The sequence below is a fragment of the Lissotriton helveticus genome, chromosome 7, assembly GCF_964261635.1.
Source record: "Lissotriton helveticus chromosome 7, aLisHel1.1, whole genome shotgun sequence".
NCBI lineage: Eukaryota > Metazoa > Chordata > Amphibia > Caudata > Salamandridae > Lissotriton > Lissotriton helveticus.
The window spans coordinates 1200694717-1200718891 of record NC_136068.1 but is presented as its reverse complement, the minus strand read 5'-3'; the positions used below and the strand labels follow the sequence as shown (position 1 = coordinate 1200718891).

Here is a 24175-nt window from a genome sequence, read left to right as displayed (position 1 = left end):
CTCACTGACAACACCGCAGCCATGTGGTACTGCAACAAGCAGGGATGTGTGGGATTCTGGACCCTGTCCTTGAGGCCGTATACCTCAGTCGCTGGCTGAACAGAATGTCTTTCTGGTTCTCCAGTATTGGATCTTTCATAGATTCACATGCTTGAATCATCCCTGTCGTCGTGGGAGTCTCACGGTATACATATAATAACTGTAGATAATACTACAATAGGCTACAATGCAAAGAAGAGTCACTGCAATAGCCTATCCATTTTCTTTTGTAAAAAAGAACCAAACTTGAGTAGCAGCCAATCAAGCGACGGCATCCTCTAGAACAATCCCAAGAGAGGCTTGGTTCCTCAGATTTTCTACCGCACGTTGTATGAAAGGGAGTTTCCCTGAGCTCTGCTAAGTTTTGCAGCATGAATCCTTTTCTGGATTCACATGCTGTGCATCATTCCGCCATCTAGTGGTTGGGTCCAGAATAGTTTTTGTATTCTTTTTTTATTTTTTCTTCTTTCTGTTTTGGGCCTAGTCGCCCATCATTTGGTGCCAGGTACATCCCCTGTGTGATGTCAGACGGCGCCCTGTTGGTTGTTGTATGTGGTAACCAGCTTCAGATTCTTTTTTCCGCTGTTGGGTCTGGAAGGAAAATGGGAGTCTCTGTAAAATGTTTCAGGAAAAGCCCTAAAAAGGAAATAAAGGACAATATTTTGATTAAAATACACCGTTCTTCGACACCGATACTGGAGAGAGAGACCGAACTACAAGAACGACATATGGGTCGACAGACGGCGAGGTAAGGGCCATGGAAAATACCCCCTTCAAGGTCTCCCCCGAGTGCCACCCCAAGTTTGCCCAACGCAATCCACACGAGGTGTGTAACCTCTGCCTGCCCAGGGACCATCAGGACAAGGACTGTGAGGCCTATGTGGTGTTCCAACCGAAAACTCAGGACAGCAGAGGGATACCCACTACGCAACGATGTCAGACTTCGAAGAAAATTTCACTGAAGGACCTAGGTTTTTCCAGTGATGAAGGCCAAGGAGTCTCCGGCAGAATCGATACCCCAAGGCTCAGGCGTCAAAGTTCTAGAAGGCGACTCTGAAAATCCACCCACCCGCAGGAAACCGGGTGAGATCGAGAAAAAGATGGAGAAGGTAAGACACCATAAACTTCTGCCAGATCCGAAGGCCCACGATAGCAAGGCCAGCCGCGATCAAAAGAACCCCACGGAACCCTTCCAAGGGAGACGGTTGAGGGGAAAATTGCACAAGGGGCCGAAGACATGAGTCGAACATGAGACCCCAAAGGGAAGCATAACGTTGTCGAACTCAGAGGCAAGCGCAAAACAGGAAATAAAAGTCTCCGGCCTCTGATGCAGAGAGAGCCCTCAAGGTCGAAAAGAAGAGGCAGCGATTCGAAGCCAAAATGGCAACGCTTCTCCAAAAGAAGAAAGATTTCAATGCTTTGCTGAAGCACTTCCGAATTCCTGCGGTCACAGCTGCTGAAAAAGACGTAGACGCCGGAGGGATGACAGATGCCAAAGGGGGGGGAAAGAGGAGATTTTTGATTCTACACCAACTCCAGAACCTTGTGTGGAAGATCCCGAGGAATAAATATATGCTCCTGGAGAGGAGTATGACTGAGAATTTTGAGGACACATGGAATGACCTAGACACCCAAAGCCCCGAAGAGGAAATGTGCTTCTATCCCTCGAAGGCATCACCACCAGATGATATCTTCTACAACGGACTGGTTAAAAGGGCAGCAGACACTTTCGGAGTCCCCCTCGAAGAGGAAAAAGGAGACACATGTTTCCTCGTGGAGACATTATCCCCAGCCAACAAGGGGACTTAATACTTGCCAATGCTGCCAAGCATTCTAGACCAAGGCAAAGAGACCTTTAAAGAACCAGCCTCAAGCAAGGTAGTACCACCCAAGGTCGAAAAGAAGTACAAAGATTCCTCCAAGGACCCAAAATATATTCAAGGAACGCTGTACCTGACTCAAATCATTGTTACCACTGCCAGGAGAAGGGCAGATTCCATCTCTAACAGTGGACCACCACCAGAAAAGGAAAGCAAACAAATTGACATGGTGGGCAGTAAGATGGAAAAAGAGGCAGCAATGCAGTGGCGCATCGCAAACTCTAATGCCCTACTACACAGATACGGACACCAACTATGGGATGAGATAAAAGAACACATCAACGTGCTCCAGAGGAGGACAAACAGAGAAGTAAATCTATTGTCCAGGAAGGCAGAAACATCGCTAACACATGCCTTAAATCTTCCCTGGATGCAGCAGACTGTGCCAGCTTGCAAATGTGCACAGGTACAACCTTGAGAAGACATGCCTGGCTAAGAATTTCTGTATTGAAGCAGGAGGTTCAAACCTCCTTCATTAACAGAGAAAGCACTGTTTGGAAAGGAGGTGGACGAATCACTCCAACAAATAAAAAAGGATAATGAGACTGCAAGGACAGTGGGAGCTCTGCAGCAAAGAGGAACATTCAAAAGAGGTGGGTTTAACAGCAGAAAACCCGCAGAAAGCATAGCTTTTACACAGTCAGCAAATATCGCTACAACAACAAGGCCAGGGAAGTGGCCAACAAACAGGATATCAAGGTTGGCAGCAACAGCCCAAGCAGCCCTTTCTAGGTAGAGACTGAGGCCAGACCTCAAGAGGAAGAGAAAATAGCTCTAATTGACTCAAACACGGACAAAGACCCACACACAACACCAGTGGGAGGACGAATTACACAATACCTGCTTCAGTGGAGACAAATCACCCCAGACAAATGTATTGTACATTTGGTAAAATACAGTATTGCATAGAACTAACAAAAACACCACCTGCACTGCAAATCTACCAAGGAAAAAGAAGTTCCTCACATCAGAACTCAAACAGTTAAATGCAGAAATCAAATACCTTCTTTAAAAACAAGCAATCGAATTGGTACCAAGAGAAGAACTTTTCAAAGGAAATTACTCACCCTATTTCATGGTTCCAAATCCGGATATAACAATGCAAATGCAAAAAACAGGATATAAACAGGATTTATCACTAAGGCCAATCCTGGACCTAAGGTTCATAAACAAATTCAATTTTAACACAACGTTTCAAGATGACTACTCTACAGGAGACAATCCCGCAAATCCAAAAAGGGGATTACCTGGCAACAATAGACCTCGAAGAGGCCTATTTGCACTTACCTATGAACAAAAAGCATAAGAAATATATCAGGTTTCTGCACAACGGAACACACTACCAGTTCAAGGTTTGCAATTCGGGATAAAATCTGCTCCACTTGTTTTTACCAAGTGCCTAGCTGCAGTTGCAGCACAACTGAGAAGGGAGGGAATGCATGTCTATCCTTTCCTGGACGACTGGCTCATAATGGTAAGCACAAAGCAGATGTCTCAGCTACGTTCACACAGCAGTCCACACGCTTCAAGAGCTAGGATTCTCCATAAATCACAAGAAATCCTCAACAAGGCCAGAAAAAGAAAAGATTGTCCTAGGTGCACTGGCATACCCCACGCAAAACAGGATATAAGCTATCAAACAGCAAACCTCCCTCTACCAGAGGGTTCAATCTCTGACAACGAGGAGACTCATGAAACTCATGGGCATGATGGAGTCATGCATCCCACTCATTCCTCATGCCCATCTACATATGTGCCCTTTTCAGGAATGGCTCACCAACCACTAATCCCAAGTCACAGGGAGTTGGGAGGATCTAGTAGTTGTTACACACAAGCCGAAACACAATGGTGGGCATCCATCAATATAGCATAGGGGAGAACTTTTAAATACCCAACTCCTGTGACCATAACGGGCGCATCCCTCAATGGATGGGGAGCACACTTTAAAGAACTGAAAGTAAGAGGCCAATGAAACAAACAAGATTCCATAAAGCACAACTATTACTTGGAAATGGAAAGAGTATTCCTAGCATTGAAAATGTTCCAGAAACACATTAAAAAAAGAACTGTCCCGATTCAAACGTACAATACCACCACAATGTTCTACCTCAACAGACGGGGAGGTACAATATAATTTCCGATCAGCAAATTAGCACAAGAGATCTGGCATTGAGCAATACTTCAAGTTAACGATACACCTACCAGGACTATACAACACAACAGCAGACCTACTGAGCAGACCGAACAGCTGCCCCCACAAATGTGAATTGAAGGACATGACTGCCGCTCAGCCTGTGAACAAGGACAAAATGAATGTCTGAAACGCGTAAGGCAAAGCAATTGATCTTGTGCAGAGGAGGGACTGTGTTGCAGCCTGATGTTACTGTTGTAAGCAGATGGAGAGTGCTTCCTAAAGCTTTGAGCACCTGTGAAACGTTATAAATTACTCTGCAGCTCTGCCGGGGGGATTGCACCACCGCATTGAGCAAAAGCGGTCCGGCGGGCTCTTCACGGAAGGAGCCTTATATCGGTCCATCTTTGGGGCGTTTATTGATGTGCAACGGAGTCTGCCATGTACGAGAAGCCCACTAATGGCTGTATTGAACTCTATTAATTTTGAGTTGACAAAGCGAGTTTTATGATGAGCTCTGGTGTTATAGAGACTACGGATACCAGAATGCTAATGTGTGATCATGTGACCTCGTAACTGTGGGTAATTAAAGGAACTGGTGATGTTATCCTAAATCTCTACCATTTATTTTTTGCCGCTCAGCCTGTGAACAAGGACGAAATGAATGTCTGAAACGCGTAAGGCAAAGCAATTGATCTTGTGCAGAGGAGGGACTGTGTTGCAGCATGATGTTACTGTTGTAAGCAGATGGAGAGTGCTTCCTAAAGCTTTGAGCACCTGTGAAACGTTTTATATATATATATATATATATGTATATATATATATATATGTATATATATATATATATATATATATATATCTATATCTCATCAGGAAGAACCATCTTAAGGATTATAGACTACATCACAGGGAGAAAAAAGATTCCAAAGATGACTAGCGAGTACAACGACCAACAGGTGCTGTCTGACGTCACACAGGGGACATACCTGGCACCAAATGGTGGTCTACTACGCCCAAAACAGGTAAGAAAAGAAAACAGACTATTCCGGACCCAACCACTAGTTGGCGGAATGAATGATGCACCGCATGTGAATCCAGAAAATTATTCAAGCTGCATAACTACTCCTACTGGTAAGTCACCATTTTATTTTGCAGCGTGAATCCTTTTCTGGATTCACATGCTGTGCATCAGATTATGTAGCGTTTCTCCTCTTCTGGGGGTGCTGTGGTGAGAGGAAGATCTTGCGAACATGTGTGGATTCACATGCTGTGCATCAGATTATGTAGCGTTTCTCCTCTTCTGGGGGTGCTGTGGTGAGAGGAAGATCTTGCGAACATGTGTTTAAGTACTTTCTGTCCAATTTGCGCTTCCTTATTCATTTGTTTTCAACCACTCTGTTAATGATGAACAAAGTGCAGATCCTGCATCCGCACCCAGCTTCTCTTCAATTGCATGCCTGGAACCTGAGTTGAATGAGTGCAAAGATTTAGTAATCCCTCAAGACTGTGAAGACATATTGTCGAGAGCAAGAGCTGAGTCTACTACTAAAATGTACAGACTAAAATGGAAACGTTTTTGTTCTTGGTTCCTTCGGAATGATATTCACCCTCTTCTCTCCTTTCCCGAACAAATCTTGCCTTAGCTCTAATCTCTGCCAAAATCAGGTCTGGCGTATGCTTCAGTAAGGGTCCACCTCGCAGTCCTCTCCCGACACAGATGCACGTCCGATGCCTCTTCTCACATCAAGCAGTTCATAAAGGGTCTATTCAGACCTTTTCCCCCTTTTAGGCCTCCGTCAGAATGGCACCTTAATGGGGTCATTGTCTCCTTTAATGAAATTACAGTTTGAGCCAAACCACAAAATAGACCTCAAGTTTCTCACATCGAAAGTGGCTTTGCTTCTTGCGCTTACTTCTGCTAGAAGAGATCCAATACTGAAGAAGAAAATGAGTTACTTACCTGTACTTGTGGTTCTCCAGTATTGGTATCTTTCATAGATTCACATGCGACCCACCCTCCTCCCCAGAGGCTTCCCTTATTCCTCAAAGTGTATAGTTTCACATGTGTGCTTGAAAATCTGATGAAGCTAGCCTCTCTTGGGATTGTTCAAGAGGGTGCCGTCGCCTGATTGACTGTTACTTAAGTTTGGTTCTTTTTTACGAAAGAAAATGTATAGGCTATTGCAGTGACTCATCCTTGCATTGTAGCCTATTGAAGTATTATCTACTGCATTTATATGTATACTGTGGGACTCCCACTACGACAACAGGGATGATTCAAGCATGTGAATCTGAGAGATACCAATACTGGAGAACTGTAGTTACAGGTAAGTAACACATTTTCTTGTCAACCATCAAAGAGGGTAACGTGAATGCCATAGGGGACAAACTAACTGCATTTATTGACTTGATTTGCAGACAGAGTTTAAAGCATTGTTGCTCATGATTGTCACAATCTTCAGCTTTTCAAGTAGTTTCCCTTAGAATGTTCCATTATAACCCTCTAAAAGCTTCATAACTCCTTGTTGACTGGGCCTTATTTCTTCTAGGTAAATGTTTGCTTTGTGATAACGCTAGGTTATGCATGACTCGGGCCACCTAGAGCTGTTTTCTGCTTTACACCATTTCTCTTGTTTCCTTTCTTAATTTATTTTTATTTTTATGGTAACATTGCTCCAGGATTCCTAATGCAGGAAGATTCATACGAAGGAGCATTAGTATTAAAAGTTAAAAAAAACACTTTCCTTATAGAGCAGCCCAGAGCAGAATTATTTGCTGTGCATTGTGTAAATGAAACTACAAACTGGTGGTTTTACATATTTCACCCTACTGACCAGATACACATAACTACACACACTACTTGCTTTTAGTTCAAAACTTGCATAGGACTTTTCTTTCATCTTCTGAAAACACCAATGCCATAGTAATTCCTATAAGAAAATGTGGGTATGGTTCTGGTCTTTGCTTTTTTCCAATTCAGTTTAAATCACAAGTGTTTAAATTTGAAGACCTACAGAAGTTAGAGTGCCAGCAGACCATTTGTCACTACGTATTGCTTTTCTTTTATAAAGGCGTTTGCAGTTACTTGACGGTGAATATGAAGTAGCCATGCAGGAAATGGAGGAGTGCCCAATGAGCAAGAAAAGGGCAACATGGGAAACTATTCTTGATGGCAAGGTATCATATAATACCATTCACGTTTGTTAAAGATACAAAATGTTTGATAACTTTGTCATGCCCATTAAACATTAGCGACCTCTTTTTTGTTTTGACCAGCATTCAGCCATGTGTCTGATTTCTTACTCTGCCTAACCACTTTCACTGAAACTTAAGTATGCTATTCATATGTCCGACACCCAATGAATGGTAACCAGTATGTGGATATTCTTAAATTATGAGCTTAGCTGGGGACAACTGAGCGCAGTGCTGGTTGGTGGCCAGCATTATGATCTAGCATAAGGAAATGAGGTCACAGGTACCTATAGAATGTTTTTAGGTGCCTAAAACTAATTAAGAAAGTAGGAGTATGCCATAGTCGCGTAATAGAAGTCTAGGATAATAAGTTGTATTGAAATCACTGAACAGTCGCTCTTTTGTTTGAGAGGCTGGTTTAATACTACCCATATTGATTTTTCCTGTGGATCCCATTATTGGTTACCTCCCACCCACATTTTCTAGGTTGGGCCCCCAGTCTGTGCTTAACTAACAGCCCCATCCTGATTATGACTTCGCAACAACCCTGACGTCGAAACAGTCGACAATTGACACTAAAAACGCTCCACTGACCTCCACTAATTCAAATATGCTTCTGAATCCAGAATCGTTGGTCATTTTATGTATGCACATCCTTTACTGTTGCACTGTGTGATCACTGGTCTAGCATTCAATTGAATTTATAATTTACCCTCTGAAAATAAATGCTTTTGATATTTTTTCTTATGGTTGGTTCTTGCAAACTGCTTTAAAACATTGAGAATCGTTCATTTGAATATGCTTTAACTGGATGGAATATGAATAAATTTAGAAATTCTTTTTTCTAAAATAAGACTGCAGTGAGCCACTGTTTTTAAATATTCTAGGTGCCTAGAAACACAAGAGTGGATTTCTTTGCCTCTCCCATGACTCTCATACATTGCCACATGGTCGCACTTGAGTCCGTTTTTTTTTTTTTTTTGCTTTGTGGGTTGGTTGGATATTATCTCCTCTTGTGATTTGTATTTTAGAATTGAAAGGTTTTCGATCGAACTCCTATGGAAATTGTTGCCTTTTGAAATTCCACCTCTTAATATACTTTGTTGAATTAATACTCCTTTTTTTTTTTTAAACTAGGTTTAATAATAGTGGAATGCTATTTTGACTTGGTTCAGTCTGTACCCTCTGCCACATTAGGTATTAAAAACCTGTTTACTTTCTGGAAGACTACATTTGCCTCTTTCTTCCAGTATATCTACCTGCTAAGCCAGTTACAGGTTCTTTATTTTCCCAGATTGTGCAATTTCTATCTAATTTGGCATGGGGTTCTGTAGTTTCCAAAAAGGGCTAAAGTCTCAATATTTTGAGTTCCTACTTGAAAAACACAGTCCATTGATGCTACCATGCCCGTTACCTAGGTTTCTAAAAATTGCCTGTACTGTTAGTTTCAAGAGTTTCCATAGCATGCAAGAATCTTCTCAAACTGTTGATTTTTTGTTCCCTGCTGGAGGGTTTCTTGTCCCACGTCACTCTTCATTCTCCTGTAAAATTGCTGCAGACCTGTGGAATGAAACATATCCTAGCTAACGTAATGGAAAGTTTCAATTCTATTAAGGACTCGGAGGCGAGGATTATACATTACTTTCTTCACTTTAATTTCATAGAAGCTATTTTAATAACACCAACAAAGCCGCATTTCCCAATGACGTTGGAGAAAACAAACAGACAAGCACATCCATGAACGGCATTGTCCAGTCAGATACCAAGATCCAGCATATAGCCTCCCTTCAGTGTCCTGGTCTTCCTCTTTCGTTGCTTGAGTCACGCCATCCGTCACAAGTACCTAAAACTGTTCATTAACTGAAATACAATTCCATACCAAACTGCCATCAAAATTAGGTCAACATGTCAAATGAAACAGAGAGAACACTGCACTTATTCCCAACGGGCAGGCAATCCGGAACCTCTCCGCGGGTGGGATAATCCTCGCCTCTGAGTCCTTAATAGAATTGAAACTTTCCGTTACGTTAGCTAGGAAATTTCTCATTCTGTCGGGATCGGAGGCTTCAAATTATGCTAGTTTAAAGCTTACTTACGACCAAGCAGGCCATATCAATAATAGGTTTGAAGTAGAACTTTTTAAAGGTTGAGTCTGAGGACCAATCCAAGCCATCGCTCCCCTCGAAGAATGGGCCCCAAACTGCAGCAGGTTAATACCCACTCCTGCATGACCCACCGCACCCAACGTGCAATCGTGGGAGATGACACTTCCTTATGCGGTTCCCGGAGGTCGATCAAAAGCTGTCTCTCCCCTGGAGGTCTAAGCTCCAAAGACCTGTCATATGCTTTTAAGCAGTGCACCACACACAGTTTTGGGGAGTCTGGAAATTTGGGGTACTCTGTTACTCTAGTGTGACATTTGGTTCTTCGACGAATGGTGAACGAAACACCAATAGGAGAAAAAAACCCTGCCGTGATATCCAGGGCCCTAAAATCTGAAACTCGTCTACACGAGATTAGGCAGAGGAGCATCGCCAGTTTAGCAAACAACTGCTTCCTTGACAAGAACTCGTTGGATTGCCAGGACAAAAAAAGTTAAGAACTTTGTTGACATCCCATAACGGAGTATCGCGGTTCAGGAGGTAGAGACAACCTGAGCCCCCTCAGAAGCCGACATATGAAGGGTTGCCCCCCCTACAGGCGCCCCTTAAACAGGAACGTGCCTTGCCAAAATGGCAGACTGAAAGGTATTCACCGACCGGTAGGCCAAACCTTGTTGGGCCAGACTCGCCACAAAGTTCAAGATCTGCCCTACGTCTGCGTCCACGGGATTGCAACCCCATTGCACACACCGACACCATCCCTTCCAGGCTGATTGATATCTCTTGACCATGCTATCAGACCAGGCCTTGGACAAGAGGTCTTCAGAATACGCGGAAAGGCCTGGGATCGATTCTCTACTCCTGTAATCCTCCACTCCATTAGGTGTAGGGACCTGTTAAGCATCATCTGATGCGGAACCTGATCCAGATTGAGAAGCGGCTCTGAAAACTGGGGGACACGGATTGGAAAATATCAAGAAAGTTGCAGTAGAATCAGAAACCAAACTTGCAACCTCCAAATAAGGGTGATGAGAACCACCTCTGCCCGTTGCCGCCTGATCTGAGCCGAAGCTCTTGTGATAATCGCAAATGATGAGAGCTCATAAGCTTGCTCCTGGGTCCAATCCTGCAGGTAAGCATCCGTGGCCACCGCCAGAGGATCCGGTCTCCAGCTGAAGAACAAGGCCACCTGATGAGCCAGTCTGGAAGCAAAGAGATTCACCGAAAAAGGACCCCAAAGTTTCTGCACAATGGCAAAAACCTCTGGGTACAACTTCCACAGACTGGATTCTCGAAAGTGGCGCAAGTGCCAATTCGCAACCTGAGTCTCCCGTCCGGGAGATACTCCGCTGTCACCGAAATCTGGTGACCGAGACAGAACTGCCAAAGGCTTGTCGCTAGGTCCGAGAGAACCCTCAACCGAGTGCCACCGAGGTGATTTATGTACCTGACTGCCGAGACATTGTCCATCTTCAGAAGGAAACACGATTTACCCCGGTCTCTGGTCCTGTGACAGACGACGAAGGACCCTGCCAAAATCTCCAAACAATTGATATGCAGAGACTGCTCCTGCGGTGACTAAGACCCGCCTGTGGAATAATCCCCACACCTGGCGCTCCAGCCTGATATGCTGGCGTCTGACTCGATAACCAGGACTGGTGTAGAGCCGAATATTTCCCGTCCATTCCGTACCTCTATATGAGTAAGCCATCAGCGAATCTCTTCCCATGCTTTGTCGGACAGGAGCTCTGGATGAGAGTAAGGAAGCCCTTTCCGCAAGTGTCTCGCTTTCAGCCGCTGCAGGGCCCGATAGTGCAATGGGCCCGAAAAAATGGCCTGGATCACGGACCCAAAGATTGTGACCTTCTGAGCCGGAACCAGCAGCGACTTCTTGGTGTTTATGACAAAACTCAGCCTCTCTAACAGGCTGACCGCCTGCTGCAATTGTTCTTGTAACAGTGAGGGATCTTAGGCCAAAAGAAGCATGTAGTCGAGGTAAACAATGAGGCGTGTCCCCCGAGCTCGGAGGTGCTCTACAACTGGTCTCTACAAGTTATTCAAAGAAGGGGTTTGGCCCAGCAAAATTAAGGAGGGAAGGTAGGGCCGATTAACAAGAAGAAAAAGAATGTACCTTCACCACCAATTTTTGAAAAATTATTTAAACAGAAATAAACGGAGATAAATACGTTTATCCTAGCCGTAGATTTTGGCTAATTAGTTTTAATTATTCAACATGTTTAAAACAAGAGGAACATGTAGTCTACTCCACAGAGAATCCATTTTGGTGCTGTCTTACTAACAATACACATAAAAATACAATTACCTCAAATCAATTACACAATACAGGCAAAAAAATATGACAAAAATTCACAAATCTATTTAACAAAACTGATAAAACATATAATAACAATAAATGACGAAACCACAATAGACAGTGAAACAGTTGAGATATGAAAAAATAGAATCACTCTTGCATAGTTAAACAATTCATCTTTAACAAAAATGCAATTATGAAAAAAGCCATTGTGAATTTATGCAAAGATTCCCATAGTTCAGGATTTAGGCTATACTTAATATAGTGGCCGACGCGTGTCAAGTCCCGGTTTTTTGAATTGCCGGACTCTCATCAGGGCTGGATGAGTCTTTTCGTGGTAAACCAACTGTTTATAATAAAAAAACAAAAACTGATTCGAACTGGACTTCCTAAATCGTCTTTATACAAAATAACGCATTCATTTAGGCAAAAAAGCTCCATACCTGGCCTTTAACCAGCGGAAAATGGGGGCCTTCTGATGTGAGTTCATGCAGTGCTCGCCTAAAGATGACAAGGCAACAAAGGCTAAGTCGTATTGTTAATCTACCGGGAAATTCAAATGGTCTTATTGTGGCAACAAATTACCTAAAGGCAGCTCCAATGGGGCGTGTATTCTCAAATCTTCTAATGCATTAATTGCAGTCGTGGCGCGTTTCTTTTTCTTCTTCTACAACTGGTCTCAGCACCTTCGTAAAGCACCAAGGAGCAGAGGAAAGCCCGAACGACAGAGTGGTAAACTGGTACACCCGCTGGCGCCAAAGAAACTGCAGGAATTTCCTTTGAGGTAGAAAATTAGGGATTGCGAAGTATGCATCTTTTAAGTCCAAGTGGACCATCCATTCCGCTGTGCGTAAAACGTCCCTCAAGAGGTGGATTTCCTCCATTTTGAAATTGGGGTAACACCCAAGCATCGGTCGTGATGGTTTTCCACACATGCATAAACCTGGCCAAACGACCGCCCACTTGCACAAGGGAAGCAGTGGAAACACTTACCTGCATTAGAGGCGTTGTCACCACCTCTGAAGCCCCGACCTCTTGATCGGCGTCCACGGGAGGAGTAGAAGTTTTGATAGCTAGCATGATTTTGATACTGCCCCCACCTGGAGACTTGCCCTCTTGAGTTTTGGGGGGCTAGCCGGTTGAGCGGCTCTTAACTCAACCGTCCCCACGGAAGCCCGGGAAGAGAAAACCCTCTTGAAAGAGGACTGGGCCTTATCTAGGGGCGTGAACATATTCACAAATGTGCCGAGCTCCTTGATAAAAGGCTTGCCAAACAATCCTCTCTGGGCCACTGCCCCAGCTTCGGAATCGGCCAGGTCCCCCAACTTTGCGCTCCTCCATGGGGGCCATTACCTCCTCCACAGCTCTATAGATTGCTGCGTCTACTGCGTCGTATAAATAATCGTCCCAAAGAATCTGGGCTAAGGGATCGTCGTCCCACTGCAGGTCTGCCTGGTCTGACCTGCCTCACAAAACACAGTAAACCACTTAACTAGGGCCCTTTGATGCTGCAAACCTTAAGCTGCTTAAGGCTGATGGGGCAGCTGAATACCTCCAGCAGTCCTGGGGAAAAATTGTCTAATGGGTGCTGGGGACCAGCAGTTGTTAATATGTATATGTAGGTAGTGCTCCAAAGGGATCTGTGCCCCTGGGACACTACCCTGCTCTATGCCAAACTTGTTAAATACAACTACCAATAAAGTCCAAATACTTCCCTGGGAGCGTGTCCCTTCCAGATCAACCGTAGAGCCTGATTGAAAAAATATACACCCACGCAGTGTCTATTAGAACACACACACCTACCCAGAGCAGAAGCCCAGGGCATCTGAATAACACAGGCTTCACAGCCTGTACCGACCCTACACGAGGGCGTTACTCTCCAGGGGCTCATGGAGGCTCTGGAAGGCGGCGGGTGTAATCTGAATCGGAAAGGTAATTCAACCATAGAGAGTGCTAGCTCACGCAGCGCCACCAGCGGCTGGAGGTGTTCACTACACTCCACAGCAAGCGGACCCGCAGCGGCCTACTGTAACCTGCAAAACCAGGGAAATACCAGGAGAAAAAAGTCGCGTAGGACCAGCAAGCCGTCCCGTGACTGTCACCAGAAAATCATTAAACAGGCATATTGAAAACAAAAGCGCAGACAACAGTCTGGTAGGACCGGGTGGGTAGGACCGGTCATTGGTCCCGCGACTGCCGCATAATAAATCAAAACAGCATTAACATGTCAAATACAATATTCCCACAATCAAAGTGTCACGGAAAAAAGGGGAAAAATACTCACCTGTGGCTGCGAGCCTCGAAGAAAGAGGGTGACCAGGACACTGAAGAGGGACTATATGCTGGATCCTGGGTTCTGATTGGACAATGCCATTCATGGATGTGCCTGTCTTTGTTTTCTCCAATTTCCCTGGACTTCTGGGAAATGTGGTTTTGTTGGTGTTATTAAAATGGCTGCTATGAAATTAAAGTGAAAAAAGTAAAGCATAATCTGAAGCCTCTGGTCCTGACAGCTTTGCTAGCTATCTACATGTTTTTGCCCAGAAGGCTGTTGCATCATTGCGCTTGAGCTGTCATCCCTATCTACCCAGATTCATTTGACGCTTAATGTCCTTATAGTTACCAAACCATTTTTTCCAAGTAACCATCTTAGTCAAACAGTATAAGTGATAGTACAAATATTTGCAATTGTATGAACAAACTGTCATGGGAGTTTGGACTGTTGTAGAAAATAAAACGACAAATATGAACATTGCCGGCGCCATCTTGCTTAGTGAGGGCCTTTACGAGCGTGTAAGCAGCAACCATTTTACACATCGCAGCCATTTTATACTCTGCTGGTCACCTGTGAGTCACCCCGACCTCGCTATCATCCTCCACGCACGGGCAAGCCCCATTTGATAACCTCATTCCCTGCACCTGGCCACTCAATCCGGTCCCAGGCACTAACCGACCCCTGTGGACATAGTTTATTACCCGTGCACTGCAGGGCTTGTTTCACCAACAAAGGGGCCTGATCTAATCAAAGACACGAACCCTTAGATCTGACCGATCCTGTCGGAATGTCCAGCTGCGAGATAGCGATCATCTGTTAGATCTGGGTGGAGGGACAATTGCTGCTGGGTTTGTGTGAGAACTAGCTTGAGGCGGGGATTCCAAGGATGTTTGACTATGCAATAAACTGATGCCAGGAATGTTTGACCATCTAATAAACTAACGAAAAAGCATATAAAAGGCCATGCCACAGAGATGCAATTAGAGCACCTCCTGACGATAGCCCCGGTGTCTGATGTGATCTGTTCTCCTCTAGAGAAATAAACCTGTTCTTCGCCTTCCAGTTCCCAGCGCCTGCCTCGTTATTTTGATCTCTAATCTTAGGGTGAATTAGAGGTGGTTTGCACCAAACGGCATCGAAAGTCTTGGGAGTCTCGCTGCTTTTCATCAATTCCCTTGCTCACTGCTCCATCAGGATTCAAGCAAGCCGGGCCGACGACGTCTGAAATGGCAGAAACCGGTCCCCGGAAGCTTGTCTCCTTTCTGGTGAAGAATTGGCTTGGTAGTTTGGTCTGCCCTGTTCCCATGACGCACTGGGCCAGGGACAGACTAATTTGCATATAGCCAGGTTCTGAGCTGGGATGGGGCAGTGAGCTAAATAACGGTGATGGATCAAGCCCTGATCTTTGGACTGGGTAAGAGTGGTCTGCTTAATTCAGACACTCTGTTCATCACCACCCCCTTTTCTGAATCAGTTTGGCCACCATAAGCGTGGAAGGGTATACTCAGACATGAGTCCCTTGCTCACTGCTCCATCAGGATTCAAGCAAGCCGGGCCGACGACGTCTGAAATGGAAGAAACCGGTCCCCGGAAGCTTGTCTCCTTTCTGGTGAAGAATTGGCTTGGTAGTTTGGTCTGCCCTGTTCCCATGACGCACTGGGCCAGGGACAGACTAATTTGCATATAGCCAGGTTCTGAGCTGGGATGGGGCAGTGAGCTAAATAACGGTGATGGATCAAGCCCTGATCTTTGGACTGGGTAAGAGTGGTCTGCTTAATTCAGACACTCTGTTCATCACCACCCCCTTTTCTGAATCGCTTTTCATCAATTGGCGCACCAACGTCGGGGCCCATCAGCGACACTTGGGTCCGGTGAGAGGTCCTAACGACGGAGTGAACATCTAAACGATCGGGAAGTGCACCTGCCTGAAAGAGACCCTCGTCTGGTGGCCGATCAACTGAACTTCACCGGTTCTGAACGGACCTCTCTCGAGTGACCTGCTTTCCTGACTGGGACCTTACAGGAACGCCGCATTGTTGGAGTGAGAGGTCAAACCGGCGCTGGAAGTGGACGACGAAGAAACTGTCCATAACGATCCGGGTAAGGTCGTGATATACGACAAAACTGATTGTTAGATTGTATTGAAATTGTTTGCTCGAATACTAGTATTCCGCTCTTTGAAGTTATTGGTAGTAATAGAGACATTCCCTCTTGCAAACAACGTACAATAGGAATATTCCCTCTTTGCAGGCAGCGAAGGACCGGTAGTGCGGACCTTTGTCCACGACCTATTGAGATTTTTTGTTGACCGCTTGTACGTCATGCCTGTCTTCTCAAAATTGTTTGATTGTTTTGGACCGGACCGTTTGTTAGAAGTCAGTCATCCAGCACCGGCAGAAGGCACCCCTAACAAGGACATGTATGTTAAATATGGAGTAGCCATGGTTGCTTATAGCAAACTATGGCACAAATACACTAGAAAAGACTGGGTAAATCAGTGGCCACTGACGGGATCTTTTGATCTCGCTAAAATAGAAATCTTAGAAATAGCGCTCCACAAAAAGAAAGCTACGCCAGCCATGCTTGACAACTTCGGTCTGTGGCAAAAAGAAGCAACCGAACGAAAGAGAAGAAACAAAGCTAGATTAGATAATGAGATGCGAAAAGCAGCTCACCAAGCTTGTAAAAAGTTAGAAGAAGGTATAAAAGAAAGAGAGACTGATAGAAAAGAACAAGAGTCAAAGATTTCAGGTCAATATCCGGTTAGAACGCCCTCGACTCTTTACCCTGAGTTACCAACTAAACAGAAAGTAGATGATGATTTGTTTTTAGGCCCTCCGATCATCTACATGCCACCTCCTTATGCCCCCACTCATCCTGTAATACAACGTCAGGAATCCCAAAGCATAGTCGAAGGCAGCACCATTGCCTTGACTCCCATAGCCTCAGCACCAACAGTCTCTTGTGCCTAATGCCTCATCAAAAGGCGGGTCAGTAGAAGCTGAATCAAAAGAGAAAGGGTTGCCGAGGATGCCACGATTAAGTAAAGACGAACGAGCAGGTATTGATAAAATAGTTAAAACGCTCGTAGATGGGAAAGAGACCAAAGAGTATATAACCGACATATGCAACTCCTATGTCCAAAACCATAAGCAATACTTCATTGTACGCCTCTGTTATCACACACTCACTGCTTGCGAGGAAAAGTACAGAGATGTAGGGCTCGAGCGACTAATGGCTCTTTATAGAAAGGTAGATACGGGAGATGAAAATAACTGTGATGTAGCGGAACTCTTCTCGTACACACTAGAGGTATTCCGCCATCTCATAGAACAAGGACGGGTAGTTAATGATAAGACATCTACAATGACAGGGCCCCCAACAGAAATTACAGATACCATGATGCCATGATGCCAATAAAAGAAGCTGCCCCTTATTGGGTCCCCCCTAGAGGACAAGGGAACAATGATGACATAAACCACCAGGATGTGAAAGGAAGGGTGGTCTAAAAGTGGGTATATCAGCCATGGGACAGACAAGACATCCTGGCGTTCCATAAAACTTTACCGGATTTACGTAAGAATCCCACCGCATTTTACACAGAATTAGGCACCGCTCTGGGATCAACCATCATGACACTCGCCGATATCGACTTATTCTTTGGGCTATGTCTGCCAGCGGACGTGTGGAAGCAAATTAGGAAGGTAGACCACAAAGAGCTGCTCGGCCATACCTATGAACAACTCGGTGTTTTAGATAAACAGCGAAACCCCGGACAAAAAACAGTAAAAGCCATATTAGATCTCCCCAACAAGATAGTACAGAAAGTAAAAACTATGATCCCGGAGAAAAAGATTGATTGGTCCATTGTAACCGCATGCCGCCAGAAACCACAAGAGGATGTCTCGGAGTATTTCTCCAGATTCTTAACTGTGTTTTCCGATTACAGCGGACAAGACATGTCCACCGCAACTGGACACCACTTGTTTGTCCAGAATTATGTTAAGGGACTGCTATCGGAAGTATCGCAAAAACTGCAGACCAGCGAAAGCAGATGGGCAGCCTCTAAACCAGCGGCCATCCCCCAGATGGCCCAGTACTATGAACACCAGAAAAATGAAATTGATAGGGCTACAGAAAAGAAGAAAGATTTGAAAGAAAGGGTAATGATAGCGCAGCTCCAAGGGGTGAATACAGGAAGAGAACAATATAAAGGAGGATGCCAACAGAATGTCCCTAAAGTACAGCCTCCTAGAAATGACTCATTGACACCATATGTACGGCACCAGGACTTAGAACAGGATCAATGCGCATTTTGCAGGGAATACGGACACTGGAAATCCCAATGCCCAGCCTTATCAGGAGCTGGTAGGGGCAGAGGTATAAGGGAAATAACAAATGAACTGAGAGGAAGAGGACGTGGGAGAGGGTACGCAAGTGAAGCTAGCAAAGGAAGGCCAGGAAGAGTGAACTCATTTGACCGCCCTAGACAGAACCAGTGTCAACAGACAGATTACGACAACATGTATGACTTTGCATAGGACAGCCAGGGGCAAGGGAGGGATCCAGTCGAGCTCTATGTTGATCAGCAAGGCCCTTATGTTACCGCAAAGGTCCTGGGCACAGAGTCGCCATTTTTGGTAGACACAGGAGCAACACGTAGTGCGCTATCCAAACGACTGATTCCAAGGGCACCCTTGTCTGGCTCACATATAACCTCAATAGGATTTGACGGTACGCCCTCCAACAACCCTTTGTCCAGACTGATCCCCTTCAAACTTGAAAACAATGTTATCGACACAACGTTCCTTTTCTCCTCCAACACTCCAGACGCCATTATGGGTCTCGATCTACTGAAGCATTTTCGTGCGACTATCAGATGTTCGCCAGACGGAGTACGAGTCATTTTATATGACAATCACCAACACCCGAGATATAATCCATCCCAACACATGTATCCCATTTCTGACACAGACACATCCCTATTAGACACTTCACCCTCGCATCTGTGGGCTAGGGCTGGTTCAGACGTAGGACGAATGATGATTAACCCAGTACACGTGACAATACGACAAGACGCAACCTTACCGAAAATACCTCAGTACAAGATATCGCCAGAGGGCGAGAAAGCCTTGACCGAAATCATACAGTCACTAGTAGAGGCAGGAGTGGTAGAAGAGGTAGTGAGCAATGTTTGTAATAGTCCTATTTTACCGATCATAAAGAGACAGGGAGAGGGAGATGGAAAAGCCTACCGCTTCATCATCGACCTGCGGGAGATAAACAAAATAGTAGTACTACAGTACCCAGTAGTTTCTGACATCACCACCATCCTGACCCTAATTCCGTCAACTGCTACCACTTTCACCTTTATCGATCTCAAGAATGCCTTCTTCTTCATACCCATTCACCAAGACAGTCGCTATCTTTTCGGATTCACTATAAGATCCCGCTCATATAGATTTTGTCGAGCACCCCAGGGGTACACCGAGAGCCCGAGCATCTATAGCCAGTCGCTCAAAAGACAGTTAGATGCCGTACAGTTATCAGACGGGGTGGTGTTGATACAGTATGTAGACGATATCCTTCTAGCAGCAGACACCACTCCACTAGCCGTCACAGCCACCATCCAACTCCTACACTTCCTTGAAGAAAATGGCCACAAAGTTTTTCGAAAGAAATTGCAGTTCTGCAAACCACAGGTAACATAGTTAGGTCACCGCGTATCGGAAAGAAGGGAGGAAACTCACACCGACAGGATCCAGGCAATTCTAGACACTTCAGTTCCCAAGAATCAGAAGCACGTCCGCTCTCTGATAGGCCTCACCTCATTCTGCCGACAGTGGTTACCGAACTTTAGCCTCATTGTCAATCCCCTTCTCTCCCTCCTAGCCAAAGACACACCCTCACCTTTCCCCTGGACACCCGAAAGCCAGGCAGCATTCAAAGAATTGCGAGATGCCCTTTGTTCGGCACCTGTTCTAGCAACCCCAGACTACTCCAAACCATTCTTCCTCTACACACATGAAAGGGGGGGATGTGCATTGTCCATCTTAACACAGTCAATTGGTCATGAGCATCGCCCATGTGCATATTTCTGTCACCCTCGACCCAGTAGCTAGAGCGTTGCCAGCTTGTTTGCGCGCTGTAGCAGCTGCAGCAGTATCGATACGCCAGAGCGAAGGAATAGTGCTCTCCAATCCTATCACCGTGTTAGTACCACATGCAGTCGACACGCTACTGAACCAGACCAAAACCCAACACTTGAATAGCGCACGACTGACAGGTTACCAGTTGACCCTGCTAGCACCACACATCACTCTGAAACGATGCACCACTCTCAATCCAGCCACATTGTTTCTTCTACCCGAAACTGACCCTGGTGTGACTCCACTGCATGACTGTGTAACCCTCACTGACGAACAGACAAAGAGTAGAGTAGATCTCCGAGACACTGCCTTTCCAGAGCCAGATGGGGAACTATGGGTAGACGGCTCGTACATCAAACTTCCCGATGGCACCAACTCAGCTGCATATGCCGTCACCACAGCCCGAACCAGCCTAGAGACAGCCCGCATTGCCCAACGATCCACCCAAGCAGCTGAGCTCATTGCCCTCACGCGAGCATGTATTTTAGCAGCTGGGTTCAGTAAACATATGTTCGAGGCATGTGGGCTGCTGAATTCATATCTATAGCATAGATCGCCGCCTAGTGTTGGGTCCGGATGATTGCACATTGTTGTCCTGGAAGAGTCTTCGAAGTATCACGAGATAGGTGGCTCCTCCCCATGACTACTGTGCGCATGGGCATCGACTCCATCCCCAGATTGTTTTTTTCCGCCATTGGGTTCAGATGTAATTTCGTTATCTCCAGTTCGGAATCAACATAAACTTTTTCGAGGCCCGAAGGCTTTTTTTCGAACCGTCTGTATTGTTTGCGGTCGGTGCCCAGTTCTGTTCCGACTCAGTTCCCGAGTTGGACATCCGGGGAGTCGCGTGGCTCTTCGGTGATCGAGGCCCAGTCGACGCAGCAAGACCTTCCACGACACAACATGGAACGGAGCCCGTTCAAGAAATGTCCCATGTGTGGATCGAAGTATCCCCACATCGACGTCCACCCGGTGTGCAACAAGTGCCTGTCGCCGGACCACGAAGCCAGCTGTATGGCGTGTTCCAGGTTTCGTTCGAAGAAGACGATTCGGCTTCGGCGCGTGGCGCGTGGCGCGCATGGAGGCCCGGCAGTCGGCCTCGGCACCGGTGGGCATCTTCGTCAACGAAGAAGCAGCCGAACACTAGGTTCAGCTGCAGGTTTCACCTCCAGCGGAGGAAATAGACTACGACTATGAAGCGGATGTCGAAGGCCTAGAAGTAGAAGAAGTCGTCGACGAGGTAGGAGACGACAATGAGGCCTATGGGGCCATTGAAGATAGCTCAGAGGAAGAGCTATGCCCCGTTCGAACAATTACAAAGGCTCAGGTCGAGGGACCGCCACACGGCCTTTCCCAAGACCTTATACCAGGATCCACGGCCCCGCCTCCAGGCCCGGCTACGGACACTTCGGCGGAGCCGCCATTGTCGAAACCGAAAGTGAAACCATCGGTGTCGACAAAACCGAAAGTGGTTGAGACGCAATAGAAACCGAAGACGTCTGCTCCTCTGTCGACACCCTCGTCTTCCGAGGTGTCGGGACAACCCAAGCCGAAGAAAGCTATCATCCCGGTGAAGTCGGGCAAAGGCACCGAGCCGAAGGTGGTCAAGGGCATCGAGCCGAAGTCCAAGAAGGGCATCGAGCCGGAGTCAAGCAAGAGCGTCAAGCCGAAGTCCAAAAAGGGCGTCGAGCCGAAGTCCAGCAAGGGCGTCGAGCTGACAACTGGGGCCCCGGAACCCGTAATCCAGGCCGTCGATCCGAAACAGCCGGCGTCGCCGTCTGCTGCCACGGAAGGAGAGCGTAGCGCCCCTAAGAAGGATGCTCCTACGCCTCGGCCGGAAAAGCCCAAATCATCGACGCTTGAGTCTTCACATGTTGGTGGATCGAGATCGTCTGTCGGGTCGACGAAGCCGTCCGCTTCCTTTACGAAGCAGGTCTCGGACTCCCTAAAACGCATCAGGGACAAGGCTTCGGCGGAAGAACCAAAGACACCTTCCACCCCGAAGCAGTCGGTCCCAACGCCAAAGTCTTCGACGCCAATACTCTTCACGTTGCCGCCGAAGGTGGCACCTAAGGCCTTCGCACCACGATCGGTGCCCGAACCGCACTTGCAGGGATCTGCGGGGTCGAAGCCAGCTCACCCGGCTGGGGTCTTGAAGCATCGACCACCCTTGGTGGAGGAGCAGTCGGAGCATTTCATCGATGCCGACACCGGGAAGCTAACGCTTTACAAAAGAAAGATCACGGCGACACAGCCTTTGGAGTCATACACCATTCCTCTAAAGCGCAAGAAGCCTGATTCAGATTCACCAGTGTTGGTCGAGCACTGGTTCCTCGGACTGCACGACTTGCCACACCCTCACCCACTTATTCTGATGTGGAGGATGCTGGGGATGAGGACGAGGAATACAACTTTCCTGCCAACACGGATCCTGATGAACAACAGGACTCATGGGTGGGGGCAGGAGAACAAGGGGATCAGCACACCGCCCATGACCCTCAGGTGTACAACGTCAAGACCTCCCCCACTGAGGATTCTGCGGCATTTAATGCCTTAATTGAAAGGGCGGCCAAAAACCACGACGTGGAACTCCACGCTGACCCTGTGGAGGTGGACTTCCTCTTTGACACTTTTTCAACAGCTGAAAAGACTGTAAAGACTCTCCCGATGCTAAAGGGAGTCCTAAAACATGCTGCGGACATTTTTAAGGAACCCACGCGGTCAAGGGTAGTCAACCCTAGAATTGAAAAAAAATACAGGCCGGCACCTGGCGATCCTACCTACATCAAGGGCCAGTTGCCAAAAGGACGAATTCGCAAACCACTGGTGAAGCTCCTCCCCCGGACAAGGTGTGCAAAGTGTTTGAGGCATCAGGAAAGAGAGTAGCGGCTCAGGCGGCCAATATCTGGCGTATCTCTAACACGCAGGCACTCTTGGCTAGATATGACAGGGCACACTACGACACACTAGAGACCCTGTTGCAACATCTCCCTGACCAATATAAAGAGGCAGCGGAGATGCTTATCCAGGAAGGGAAACTCATCTCCAACGCTTCCATTAAGTGTGCGCTAGACGTTGCGGACACTGCAGCCAGGGCAATTAACACCAGTGTGATGTTGAGACGTCAGGCATGGCTCCGGATCTCCGGGTTTAAACCGGAGATACAGACTACCATCCTCAACCAGCCGGTAAACCCTGACAGATTATTTGGTCCTGAGGTGGATACCACCCTGGAAAAAATAAAGAAGGATACCGAGACTGCTAAGTCCATGGGAGCTCTCCAGTCCCAACAGTTTAGAGGGAGCACTTTTCGTCACTCAGGCAATAGAGGTGTTTCCAGAGGCCAAGTGTCCCAGCAAACGCAATTCAATAAAGGTGGGGCGCAATCCTCTTACACCAAGCAAAATAGAGGAGGATACCGGGGCAACAGCGCCAAGGGCAGAGGTCGAGGAAACAACAACTCCCGCTCCTCCGCCACCAACAAACAGTGACGCCCTGTCACTGCCCCCCGACCATACTACACCTGTCGGGGGGAGACTCCAGCGGTTCCTGCCAGTCTGGAAATCCATCACCACAGACAGGTGGGTCAGAACACTTATCCAGTTCGGTTATTGTCTGGAGTTAACATTCACTCCACCCAACATGCCACCAAAACACTGTCCTATGTCCACAGAGCATTTGCACTTATTGCAGCAGGAGGTACTCGTCATGCTGCAAAAAGGGGCAATCGAGCTCGTGCCGGTGGAGGAAGAAGGCACGGGAGTGTACTCCCTGTACTTCTTGATCCCGAAGAAGGACGGGTCCCTCAGACCCATACTGGACCTCAGACCCCTAAATCAGTACATTCTATCAGAACACTTTCATATGCTCACACTACAGCAGGTTCTCCCGTTGCTCAATCAGGGGGACTTCCTCGCAACCTTGGATCTCAAGGATGCCTATTTCCACATTCCACTGCATCCATTACACAGGAAATGCCTCAGGTTCACCATTCAGGGTCACCATTATCAGTTCAAGGTCCTCCCTTTCGGAGTGACCACTGCGCCCAGGGTGTTCACGAAATGCCTGGCGACAGTGGCGGCGCACCTCAGAA

At 46.6% G+C, this 24175-nt stretch overlaps 1 protein-coding gene across 1 annotated transcript in view; it reads left to right on the top strand.

The window, feature by feature from the left end:
• The window catches only part of SUZ12 (SUZ12 polycomb repressive complex 2 subunit), a 979834-nt gene that overhangs the window by 410765 nt on the left and 544894 nt on the right, over positions 1-24175 (top strand). The window contains exon 9 of the mRNA XM_078654391.1: positions 7122-7227. Within this exon, the coding sequence (XP_078510517.1) occupies positions 7122-7227 (106 nt within the window). The remainder of the gene's footprint in view (positions 1-7121; positions 7228-24175) is intronic.